At 39.4% G+C, this 13,726-nt stretch overlaps 1 protein-coding gene across 1 annotated transcript in view; it reads left to right on the top strand.

Moving 5' to 3' along the window:
- Positions 1-13,726, top strand: part of DIP2C (disco interacting protein 2 homolog C) — a 230,050-nt gene that overhangs the window by 135,044 nt on the left and 81,280 nt on the right. Inside the window, exons 10-12 of the mRNA XM_034061370.1 lie at positions 1,730-1,840; positions 11,666-11,789; positions 12,387-12,496. Coding sequence (XP_033917261.1) covers positions 1,730-1,840; positions 11,666-11,789; positions 12,387-12,496 — 345 coding nt within the window. The remainder of the gene's footprint in view (positions 1-1,729; positions 1,841-11,665; positions 11,790-12,386; positions 12,497-13,726) is intronic.

Here is a 13,726-nt window from a genome sequence, read left to right as displayed (position 1 = left end):
ATTTTTTGGAGGGGAAGTTAATGCCTCATTCCCACTGGACTTCAGTGAGATTTTTTTCACCTCTGTCAGCCCTTTTGCAAAGATTCCCAGCCAAATCTTCACTGCCTTTATTTAAGCAGAGACCAACACAAACCCCAAGAATCCTTGAAGTATCTTTTGGGATCTTTCAATATCCTTCAGATATTTGCTGGGCTCAGCAAACTCTATCATCCCCACAATGCTCCTACTAAAATCCCTTTCTTTCTCCTGAGGCTCTTTATGGTATGTATACTCATGTAGAATGCATACAGTAAGCTCTGCACAGCCATCTCCAGAAGTTGGATTGTTTTATGTGCAAGCATACAGATAAAGTAGTATTGTATTTTCTGTGAAGTTCCCTTTAGTAGTTACGAACTTACAGTCTTCAGCTTTAAAACAGAGGTATTTTGGACCCACTGGGACAAGGTTGGTTATATTTCTGCTAGTTTGAAGAAATCAATTTAATTTATGGAAGGTAACTACCTTTGAAGCTCTGTGAAAACTCTGAAAACATAGTCCCCCAGTAACTGAATGTTGGAGTGCATATGGGAATATAGTGATTTTTGTTTGAGATACTGAAACACAGAACTCCTATGGATGTCAAGGTAGTCAAAACTCAAAAATTATTAAGTAGTTTCTGCAAATTTTAAGATGTTGTAATAATACACTCTGATCATGTGTGCAATCCCAAAGGAATTAAGTTTGAAATCATTCACCATGCCTTTTACATGCCACTTCAGTTGACCAGGCAGGATAGTTACCAGCTGTGTTACAGCTGTTTAAGACATGAGCTGAGAACATCCATCTGTCTGACCCAGAACAAAAACGTAGACAAGATCTAGGCACTGAGGTCATTCACCAGTACATGAAAGCAGTAGTATTGCCTGACCTTGTAGGGAGAGTCGTGGACTCTCTAAGCCACATTCTCACCTCTCCTTCCCCTTTGCCCAAAGATCTAAGACATAGTTTGCAGTGCTGCAGAAGCAGAGTGCACAGTTCAGCATAGTGGGGGAAGAAGGGCACCTAGTGAGCATACAGGTGATTTGCTATGATCTATTTGGGGTATTTTGTTATCTACATAATTCCCTAGTCCTAGCCCTGAAGCTGTGAAGCTCAAATCCAGGCCAAGGTTGGCATGCTCCGTGGCCAGCTCTGAATGTGGCATTTGCTTCACTAGGTATCAGTTATTTGTGTTCACACAGTCCACGGAAACTTCTACACTTAGGACAACAGACCAGTCCTAAAATGAGATTGTTGTATGAGGCAAAGCATAGTGAGACAAAATAGAACATGTTAATGATTGACATAATGGCATGGTAAGTCTGGGTAATCTGAATTGGTTACAGATCCGCTTTGTTTTCAGTGATTTCAAGCAAATTATTAAATTATAATGTAAAATTCTATTAATTCCATTTACTTTATTATTTAACATCCATAAAGCAATCAGTAAATTGAGAAAGAAATGAAAGGTGTTGTCAATGTAGGAAACAATACAGCATGAAAATATTATAATACATCCCAATTGAGAATGTTCACAAAAAGAATACCTAACAGAATAAATCCCTTCTTATTCCTCATCTATCATTAGTTGAATGGCTATCGTAGAAATGTTTTGGTAATCGTCTCTCTCCAAAAAGGAGCACAAAACCTCCAATTATTGTTATCCAAAACCTGGGATAAAACATTTTTAACATGTGTCTCTCTGTTTCAGGTAACACTAGTATTTCCTAACAATGATCCTGCTGCTTTCATGGTTGCGTTTTATGGCTGCCTGCTTGCAGAAGTTGTCCCCGTCCCTATTGAAGTGCCACTTACAAGAAAGGTAGGGAACTGAATTTTTTCTCTATACTGCATTTTAAAACTTGTGTCAAAACAGATCACAATAGAACATGGCTTTTGAGTACATTTTTGTGGTTAGCTCTGTATCTGAGGATACAAAGATAGTGCTGTATGGTGGGTTATATATAGTGCCTCCTTTTCTGTGATGGAAAATGTGAAGATGTGCTTGCAATTTCAGCAAATGCAAGACTGTCTGCAACAGGAGTGGAAAATTTTCCAAGAGAACAGCTTTGCCAGTCCTAGATGGATTGTCTTTGTAGCCTCTCAAAGCGTTCGGGTGTTGGCCACTGACAAAGAATCATTGGCAACAACTGCTGATTTTCCACCTGTCCGTGCAACCCAAGCTATGTTATAATGCCACTAGTGCTGTGCATGCTACTTCAAAGCAGTTATGAAAATGCCTTTTCCTGTCTTTACATACAGATGTATCCCGAAGCTTCCATCACCAGTCATCTCTGCCAAGGGTGTCACTTGAATAAGTTTGGGAATTGTTGCCACAGAGCATACATTTGTAGAGAAAACTGACCGTTGCTAATCAAAAACGTTTCACATCCATAGTTGGTTCAAAGATTCAACCATGTATCCTAGCAAAGTCTTAGTAGACAGATACAGCAGTTCAAGCCAGAAAGAGTCCCTGGGGGTAATGAGAGGAGGGGGCTCAGTGATGTCCATGAGCCACAGCTGGGAAGCTTACACTGATTCTGCTGAACTTGCAGAAGAGGATGTATACCTTGAAGGCTGTAAATACAGCAAAATGCATTTATTCATTGCAAGTTCTTTTTGTCATATCCTCTTAATTTTACTGTGGCTGGCCACAATGCCTGTTTTAAGTTTCTTCCAAATATCCGCTTATATAATCCCTTTTTCGTTAGCTAGCACTAATAGTATCTTGTTTTAATTATTTGGTTTGGAATTGTCCACACAAAGTGTGCTTTTTAATCCTCACAAGCTTTCTTTTTTTAAACAAAATTCTTTTGGAACATGTTGACTGAAGCCATTAGAATGCTTCCAGGTAAAGGGCTGGAGAAATGTATTTTCCATTTTTCAATTGTGAAGAGCTTTTCTTTGAAATGCTTTGGTGTCACAGCACCCTGGAGCAGAAGCTCAGTTCTTTGTTTCATGCAGAGGTACGCTGCCTTTCAAATGAAAAGTCATGAAAACAAGTTTTCATAAAGACATTGCAGTTTGCACGTCTCACATAGCAGTGTAATAGCTAAAAATTTGAAGACTCCTTCATAACTGAGCATGTTTGAAGCTTCCTCATCTCTGAGAATCTTAGTTGCTCTCATAATTTCTCCATCATATTTATACATGCCTTGTCCAACATCTGCCATAATGAAACCAGAAAATGGCAGGGAGAGAAGGGATGGTAGCTGGAGGAAGGTTTGCTGAACTGGTGAAGGAGGAGAGAGGAGTAGACAGAGATAAGGCGAAGTGAGTAATTAAGACAACAAAAGGCCATGATCCAGCTGAGCAGATGTGGAAGTAGCTGAGCAGAAAGAAGGACACAGGGAACCAAGGAAAAGAGGAGACTGGAGGTGCCCCAGCTTAGCTGGGCTGAGACTGGAGAAAAGGTGCATCACATTTGCATCAGGCTATCACCATGCTTTCACATGGGAGTGCAGTACCTTAAGATAGTATTGAGACAGGGGCAGAACATGGTGCAATATTTCAATATAAAACAGAGTTTTAAATGGATCAACAAAAAATGGCAAGCAGACTAGATACATTTTAAGATCCTGCAGGGTGTTCGTGTGGGTAAGTCTGCTTTCATTCTATGGAAAAAATCATGGCTCTGAGGGAAAAAAGTGTAGTATCTTTCCTTGTCACCATTTTTCAAGGTTTAGTGGTATTTCAAAGTACACGGATGGGGTAAATTTTGATTATTTTGGAACATCTGATTCCACCCAGTAAACTATCCAGCTGTCCAAATAAATATTCTTATGGCAAATTAATAACTTACCCTAATATGGATGAACCTCTTGGGTGTTTGTTTTATTTTTTTTTACATTTTTATGTATATATGGGTATATAAATATACACTTACACATGCATATGTATATATTTATATAAAGGAATATCTGCAGACTTAGACTGTTTAACTATTGCCATGATCATCCCATAATGTTTAAATATCAAATTAATAAAACAATAACAGAGATGTCAGTGGTACAGTTAAAAAAGCAACATGATCTATGATCTATAAATAAAACTATGCAGTCTCACAGCATATACTATTGCAAATATTTTACATTTGTTTATATGGAATGGGAACTGGAGTGGAAACAATGAGATGAAAATCGTGTTCAGAGTAGTCCCAGAAGGAATACCTCTGCTTGGTCAAATGACAGTGGATTGCTTCTGGCATCTGTGGGAAGATGTCATTCATGTCATCACACAATGACCTAGACTTTTATGCTTTCCCATTACTTGTTCTCTTTTCTACATGCTTCAGTACATTCTGGCAGTGGACATTTGGGGGTTTGCTTTTTGAAGACAGAGATGTGAAATTACAAACAGACCAACAATTACATTATTAATATGAATTTAAGAATGATAAGCTGATTCAGGATGAGCTATTTCAGGGACTTAGATTATGAGCACGTATTACTCTGCAGACATGCATATCCACATGGAAGTAAAGGCTTTTGCATTACCAGCACCTAGATTTTGTGTGCATTCCCTTTTCTTCATAAACACAAAGCATCTGCTTTGTGTTTAATTTCTATTAAGGTCTTTGGTACCTGTGTTTAAATAACAGAGGGTTTCAATGCTGACTTTTCATAGCATGACATGTGGTTTTTAAAGGTTTTCATGGGGTTCCTTTTCTGGTTCATTATTAGGTGAGGGTCCATCTCTCCTAGCTCTTCTCCTTCTGTATCCCACCTTTGTGTTGACAGAATATCTAGAATTAGTTACCCTTCCGTCAGGGATTTCAGGAGACCTGTCTGATATGGCATCTGGGTTGAATTGCCTAAATACCCAGCAGCCACCTAGCATTCTCCAGCTTAGTTTTATTCCCAGAATGCTTCCTGATGTTCAGCAAAGTCCTGGAAATTGGCATTCACATCAGCATGGTTGTGGCTCTTTAGACTTGGGGAAATCAGATCTAAAATGAAAAACTGAAATCCAAGGCTTTTCTTAAGTACATCAATACTAACTCTTTATTCTAGAAGCAGTAGTCAGGGCTTCCATGGTCACTGTGGCGAAAGAACCAACAGCATGTTTTATCTCTTCTTCTTTTCCTGCATTAATACCACTGAAATGCCTATATTATGAACACTTCCCAAAATTTTTATAACTAATCCTTTGGATTATGGGCTGTGTTCTTTCAGAATAGTGTCCCTCTCTCCAAATATTTATGTTTTCCAAACATTAGCATTCTATACAACATCTCTTTCTTCAGAGCTGCCACTTTTGTTAATCTCATGTGAAGATGGAATATTAGGAATTATTTCTCTGCATAGTGAATTGTTGTGTATCATAGAATGTGCCATCAAAGTAGATACGGGATTTTCAACATTTCAAGTTCTAGTTTAAATAGCGATTTATTATTTCCCTTATGAAAAGATTTATAAATATGGTTTTGATTTCTTTTTCCTTTAGATCTTTTAGGTCAGTGTTTTTTTCCATTTGATGGGTATCAGGAAAATTATTATTATTATTCTACTGTGATAGAGTCAGGGGAGCTAATCAGTGTTAGCCTTAAAATAACATTTTTGTCCTCCAAGCACATTCGTTGTTACGCTCAATCACATGCTGTGAACATATGAGAAAAGCAATCCTGCACAGATTTTTACAGGCTCCCTATTATAGTTTGTGAGTATTTGTATCAGGGTATGACATGAAAACATGTAAAAATCTATTTCTCCATCAAAACACTATTTCCTAGTCTGCTGGAAGTAATGTTTGCTATGTGTGCTTCAAGCAGGTGTTTCAGTGCTCTGACACTGTGATTGGACGAATGTGTTTGTGTGTTCCGTAGGAAATCTGGGGATACCCACTCCAGGACACATGGGCTTTTTAGAGCAAGTTTCATATAGGGTAAAAACTTTTTCAGGATGTCTTTTTATGAAACCTTAAAAGGTTAGAGTATTAAAGTTTTAACAGAAATCAGAGAGATATCTCTTTAAAGGCAGTGAAATTGTCCCAGTCTTGTCTTTCATTTGAAGGCAGAATTGTATTCCAAAGGAAATACACCAAGATGAGTTTCCTAATATCTCTGGGACTGAGATGAGTTTTGTTTCCTCTCAGCTGTAGTCGTTATTGGGTTGTAGTGTGTAAGAAACGCAGGAGCTGTACATTTCAACATCTTTTGACAATGCATCTCTTTCTCCCCTAGGTTGAAAATATGCATAAAATGTTGCATATTTTTTGTGACACAGTTTTCCAGTACCTCCAAAAAATACAAGTTCCCTCAGCCCCACATGAGCCCTATTGCACACCACCAGACCTCTGCAAGCCCTCTGCCCATCCTTCTCTCTTCATACACTTTGGCAGCTGGGGTCTGTGCAGAGGTCTTTGCTCTGCTGGCCACAGTGAATCTCAGATCCTTTAAAGTCTATTTTTTCAGTTTTGAGTTTAGGAAATGGTAGTTTCCTAGAGAGCATATAACTTTTCATGCAGTGTCCACTGCCAAAAATAACCATTGTCTTGCTTTCATTAAGACAATGAAGACATAAAGACTTCTCATAAGTGCAGATGTCACGTGTAAATCACTGCCAGATACCAAAGATCTTGTCTGAGAATACAGCTGATTTTTCCATCTTAAAGCTGGTTGTGAAGATGGCGTCTGCTTTGTGTTTAATTTTTATTAAGGTCTTTAGTACTTTTGTTTTAAAAATGGAGGGTTTCAATGCTGACATTTCATTTTTAGTTCACACTGGTGGTGTTTGGCCTTTACTTCTGGTGGGTGCCCTATTTGTTCTTTACCAGCAAATTTTTGTTAGGGAAAGGGCAAATGGCGCTCAAATAAGCATTGTAACAGAAAACAAGATTAGCTCAGTCTGTGTTGCTTGGCCACGTAATCCTCATTCTGAAAGCTGTCTGAGGCTTGCAAGTGGACGGGAGTAACCTTTATCATGCCAACCTTGGCACAGGCTGTCTCTTCCTTACTTCCTTATTAGATAAGGACATGCACTCTCACTCACAGAGAAAGGATCATAATTGTTTTTCTTCACACAGATAGACTCACAAAGCATTATAGCAATGACATTAACAGCATGCTGAAATGCAACCACACATGGGATTTTTTTATTCTGACAATGAATTATGACTCTGCAGCAGGAAGAAGACAATTTGCCTCCAGGTACTGGTGAAAACCTTTAAGGAACCTTTAATAAAAGTCTTTAGAGAACCTTGAATGGCTACCTACAGCAGAGAGGATATCTGGCTCGCTTCATCTGAAAGATTGATCTCTCTAGGTGTGTGCAGACATAGTCTAAAGCTATGAAGCCCTCATTTTTCATACCTCGGCAAGTGCTGTGCCTTCAAGAAATGTAAAATGATAGTTCCAAAGTCAGCATGTGGTCTCAAACCTCATGCTACAATAGCTCAGCTCTATCTCTTGCCTTCCACCTGCATTATGTGTCATTTCAAATTGTGAAGTGTGGAGGATTTGACAATGAGCATCAGTGGCAAGTCTCTCCGTGTCTGCCATTGGGACTGCGTTGGTTGAGTTGTTTCACCTGGTCTCCACTGCCTCCCTAAGGTTTTTTCTACCCCCACAAAATTCAGGAAAATAAAGTGTTTGTGGCAAATGGGGTGTTGCCAAAGTAGCAGATTAGCTAATAACACTGCTGGCAAAACAGTAAGTTGTGAAAATCTATTCCCTTTATGAGCAGGAGGGTGATTTTATCTGTGGGGGGAGATGAAGGGAGGGGAGGAGTTTTTATCTTTTTTTAGCAACAGATGATTTGATTTCTTTTTTTCCTACTTAGAAAGCAATTTTCAGCATTGCAGATGTTCATTCATTCATTCATTTTACATTAATCGAAAGGGATGCCGATAGTTTGTGAAATCTGAATTAATCAATGTGTTTAAAGTGAGTAGTTTTTTTCCCGGCCTACACAGAAGCTTTGACTGCTTCATGCAAATGACTGTTTTCAATTCAAGTTTTCACTTTTCAAACTTCCAAGTTTAACCCAAGGTACTTACTGCTCTTGGGGCTCTCATGCTGAGGTATGAGGAACAGCCAAGACTCATGTTTACATGGTTGAGTGTGTCAGTAAGGTTGTGGTGTGTCTGTGTGATCTGTAAGGCTCTCAGCTTGACATAGTTTCAGATCTTCTACTTCCTGGCTGTCAGTCCAGTAGCTCTACGCCACCTGAGTAGTTACAACCAGTTGCTTCCATGGGGCAGCAGATATCACAGGGCACCTGTATGGACCAAGGGATGTCAACCCCTTCTTCATCTCTGTTCTCTGCAGTATTTTTTGCAGTCAGGATGAAGCCACCAGTTAGGAGGTGTGACACCAAGACACCAAGGGCATGGAATAGGATTTGAAAGTCTGTAAAACACACTGGATATTTTCCATGTGTGGTGAAATTCTTCCAGTCTCCTGTGTTGTGTCACACAATTGTGCAGTCGTGTTGTCCTTTCAAATGAAAGAATTAACTATGCAGAAAAGAATGTGGTGAAGATTTTCATGCTATTGAGATGGGGTTGTCTTGGTGAACAACAGTCTGTTATTAGAAACTGTGACATGTGAGTAGATTGTATTAAGTAGTCTATGCATGAATCTCTCTGCTTGTGTGTGAGCTACTACAAATGGGTGAATAATATTCATGTGGACATGCTCTAAACTAGTTGATATAGCACTAAATGAAGCATAGTAATTATTTCTTGTGTTATCTAAAAACCTCAAGCTGTTAATACTAAAATTTCCTTTTCTTGTTATTTTGTTTTGCTATGAGAAGAGCTTGACAGATTATTACTTAACTGATGTATCCCCTAGGGCCATGATATGCTGATACTCTAAGGTCCACACTTCTTACTGTTTTATGTATGTTAGATTTCTTAATGGAATTTATTAGGTTAGTGTGTGCTTATAGAGTCCTTCAGTAAATGGAATTTGATTACTTGAGAAACAGCATTTTCTTGGTATAGTGGTGAAACAGTTTGCTATCAGTCTTTTATAGAGCATACAGTTAAACATTTTAATTTAAATTTGAGATAGAGGTAGTTGCTGCATTCAATTATGAAATTTATGTGCTTTTTTAATTTGCAGTTAGAAATTCATACATACACATACACTGATAACTATATTTTAGATTCAGTTTAGTGAGAAATTTGGAGTATTGGTCTGATATTTTGAGAAAGTGGTGGCTTCCCAGGATGATAGAGAGCAGGTCTCAAAGGGTGTGTCTTTCTCAAGGAGTGATGTTCCCCATGGAGCACTCCAGCCCTCATCTTCCTGCCATTCCTTTTGAGGGACCTCCAAGGAGAGCCATCTTTCCTGCATTGTTGAGGCAGTCAGTTTCCTTCCGTTGAGAAGATGCCAAAGGTGGAGATGCCAGGTCTCATCCTAGTGTGGAGTCAGGGTCTGATCTGGCCAAGCACTTGGCCAAGGGTTTTGACAACATGGATACGGACCACCTAGCTTTAAGAGTCAGTGAGGACAGTAATGTTTTAAAAAGCCCTTTTTGTCCTAGAAGATCTTCTGGTGCAGGTATAGTGGGATTGACAACACGCTGCCCAAAATATGTTCATGAGTACACCAGTTAGTCTGTGTCTGAGTTGTTACTGGAAGAGATGATGCACAAGCTTGATTTTAAAATTTGGAAATTTAAAATTAAATTTTTAAATTTAAAAAAAATTGTAAAATCTTTAACAAATACCTTGTCATTTTTTCCTGGTTTTATATGCATTTTGGTTATAGCAAGCAAAAGCAACTGCAGTTATTCTGAATGGAAGGTATTACATAGCTGAGTTTTGACAGATCAGTTTATTGTCCCAAATTGTTTGCTCAGCTGTCAACGTTATGATAATTGGTGCCATATACATATTTTAAGGTGGTATGGAAAACAAGTAAGCTTCTTTTTTATCTCTGATCTCATTGGTTCCCCATTTTAGATCGCTTTATTTGACTACATAAAAATTGCTTTAAAAATTAGCCACATAGGCTTGGGGCTTTCTTTGTATCATATGATTTAACATGGGATAAATAAATCAAGACTACTGTTCTGTATTTATGGTTGCTTCCATGATTATGTGTGCTTTATGGTTGATTTTAATGTGATCTTTTAAAACTCTGTAGGCTCTTTTCTGTGGAATCATTCTGTGAAGGAAGGGTTGATACTTCTATGTACATTTACATCTAGGGGTTTGCTCAGTTGAAGAACCTAGTGGATAGATGTAAAGCTCATGAAAGAATCATGACAAGACACTATACATAAAGCAGAAATAATGCTGTAGAAGCACAGCATCTCTTAAGGAACAGCTATGGCCTAGACTTGAAAATCACTACATGACTATTTATCCTCACTGCTTGTATCCCCTTGATGAAAGTAAAATGTAATGTGCTTTCTCTAATGGGCTCTTGACTATCTGTAGTGCTCCTGAAATGTGTCTGTAACTACTCAATGAAATGGTTATTGGCAAATGAAGTTAGATAGCATAAATAGTGGTACTGCATAGCCATCATAACATCTTGCGAGTTGAAAGCTTTTTCTCCAGGTAGAAGCATCTGATAACCTGTATTATTTCCTAGAACTGTTACAGAGTCGTGGAATGGTTGAGGTTAACAGAGACCTTTGGAGATCATCTGGTCCAGCTAACCTGCTCAAGCAGGGCCACTTAGAGCGGGTTGCCCAGGACTATGTCCAGATGGCATTTGATTATCTGCAGAGATAGAGAATCCACAACGTGCCTGGACAACATGTGCCAGTCACCCTCACAGTAAAAGCATGTTTCCTCATGTTCAGAGGCAACCTCCTCTTTTGTTATTTGTGTCCATTGCCTCTGGGTCCTGTCACTGGGCACACGTGAAAGAGCCTGTCTTGATCTTCTTTACACCGTCCTTCAGATGTTTGTACACATTGATGAGATTCCTATCTAAGCCTTCTCAAGGCTGAGCAGTCCCAGCTCTCTCAGTCTTTGCACATGGGAAAGGTGCTCCAATCCGTTAATTATCATAGTGGCCATATGCTGGACTCTCTCCAGGAGCTCCATGTCTTGTACTTGGAAGCCCAGAACTGGACCCAGCAGCTGAGATGTGCCACACTAGTACTGAGTAGAGGGAAGGATCACCTCCCTCAACCTGCTGGCAGTACTTTGCCTAACACAACCCAGGTTACCATTTGCCGCCTTAGTGCAATGGCATATTGCGTCCTCATATTCAACTTGGTGTCCACCAGGACCCCCAGGTGCCTTACTGTAAATCTGCTTTCCAGCTAGTCATCCCCAAGCCCATATTGGTGCACCATGTAGTTCCTCCCTAGGTGTAGTATTTTGCTTTTGTCTTTATGAAGATTCCTGACAGCCCATTCCTCCAAGGGTCCCTCTGGATGGCACAGTCTGGCCGGTGCCACTTCCCCCAGCCACTCATCATTTCTGAAGGGATGTGAGGGCAGGCACCCTCTGATGGCTTCACTTCTCTTTACAACTTATGTTATTGCAGACAGGAGGATATCTAGTTTATGGAATATCTTTGTTAGTGTATGAATGAGTTCTGATAATCAGCTAAGTTGCTTAAAGGAAAGAGACTTGTTTTCCTCTTGAGGTAATATGCCAAAGGACAATAACCTTTTCAGCCTGTGATCACTTCCTAACAATTCTTTGTATTGCTTTTTATTTTGTCATCTCTTAGGATGCAGGAAGTCAACAAATAGGTTTTTTGCTTGGAAGCTGTGGAGTTACTGTGGCCTTGACTAGCGACGCATGCCATAAAGGACTGCCTAAAAGCCCCACAGGGGAGATACCACAGTTTAAAGGTAAGCTAACCCTTGCTTATCGCAAATATGTCATTTACTATAAGGCACTTGTTCAATTGTAGTGAGTGAGAATCAGGCCCATGAAGACACTTGCCTCAGGAGCAGCCATGGCTACTGGTTCACAGTTTTCCTGGCTGTGTGACACTGGCTGGTAGAGAGACTGTTGAGTGGTACGAGTGCTCTTGATGTGGTTCTCTGCAGGTTTAGCCAGGCTGCTGTTGACCTACTGTGGCCACAGGTGAAATTAAACCAAGACTCAGAACTGTAGGAAATGAAAAGCATTCATACAAATCAGTCCTATAGTAAAGTGGTAGGGACAGTAACCTCTGTCAGGAGAGTGGTAAAAAACTATTTGGATCAATAACAGCAGAAACAGTCCAGCATTTCTTCAAGGAATTGTCTGAGATGGCCACGATAGCCGTGTTAAGAAAGCAGTTCTGGAAAATCTGCTTTCCCACACTGTGGTGAGGTTTGAAAGAAGCAGTGTTTAGGTAATGGTTACACAGGCATTTCAGAAGAAAAGCTCTGGCAGAGAAGAGTTTTGTGTTGTCTTACCTGTCAGAAACTCAACAAAAGCTGACTTTCTTTGTACCTCAGGCTGGCCAAAGCTCCTGTGGTTTGTCACAGAGTCTAAACACCTCTCCAAGCCACCTCGTGACTGGTTCCCACACATCAAGGATGCAAACAATGACACAGCTTACATTGAGGTGAGTTAATGAAGATGCATCTTCTTGATTCATTGCATATGGCACTTCTGGATTAAGTAAACATCATTATTCATTCACCAGTAACAAAAGCAAAGAACATCCTGGTTTAGCCTGTTAATAAGTAATACTTTCTAATAAATTATACTGGATATTGATTTCAGAAAAGTTAATGAAATGTTAAATTGCATTTTGGGGGTTTCCAACAATGTTTTTATGTCATCTACATGGCTGCCACAATATTATATTAAACTTGCCTTGACCAGTCTTGGTCTCATGCACAGTGTGGGCTTGCCCACTGACCTTGAGACGGGTAGTTGGCAAGTTTCACAGTGAAGCTTCAGTTCTGGTATCACAACCTTCAGATCCTTTGAAAGAGAAAGAATTTCTTGTTCAAATGCTTGCCTGTCACTTACTGCTTTGTGAGTCACGCTTCTTCAAAAGACTAGCATCAGGAAGGGAAAATTAGCAGTACTGTTAAGTTTAATCTTTCTCTTTTATTCCTACTTCTGCATAGACTCAAATGCCTTGAATTCAGTGATGTTAATACTGAATTTAAATGATTATTCCAAGGGAGTAAGTTCAAGTGAATGGAGCAAAGGTATTTCCTATCTTTGTGCAGTCAGAACATTGGGCTAGAGAAGCAGAGATGCCTCCAGTCTCAATCTTTGCTAATTATCTTCATCATGGAAAAAGATTAGTGTTTAATTTACTTAAATTGCCACTGATAGTTTCCAGACTCTTGCATAAAGTTGCAAAAATTACTGCAGTCATCAGCAGTGATCTCGCACCTCTTTTCTATGCTTCTTTCTCATGACTATTCCATACTTTCATACTCTTCTGATCAAAGAACTTGTGTCTTTCCATATGTATGCATACAGATTACTATAATAGTGCCCAGCAAGGATTCAGCCCGTGCCTTGTAAGACATGGAAGGAAGAAGCTCAGGTTTATTGGTTGGCCTGTTAATGTAATGTGAACACTGAGCAGACCGAACTAGGTTATTCTCTGCTAAATCTAACCAGTCCTTTAGTCATTAACATGATCACAATTGTTAGAATTCTTTTTCCATAAGGCCTGTATTCCAACAGCAGATGGATTTCTGATATCAAGCCTGGGAAGCTATAGTCAAAAAAAGAAAGCCTATCTGAAAAAAGTGTCTTTTAACAAAAAAAACCCCACTCCTCTCAAACTGCTTCTTTCTGAAAATGGTCATTAGATGTGTCCATCAGC

This window comes from Melopsittacus undulatus, chromosome 1 (genome assembly GCF_012275295.1).
Source record: "Melopsittacus undulatus isolate bMelUnd1 chromosome 1, bMelUnd1.mat.Z, whole genome shotgun sequence".
Taxonomy (NCBI): Eukaryota; Metazoa; Chordata; class Aves; order Psittaciformes; family Psittaculidae; genus Melopsittacus; species Melopsittacus undulatus.
This window is presented reverse-complemented; position numbering and strand designations above follow the sequence as displayed.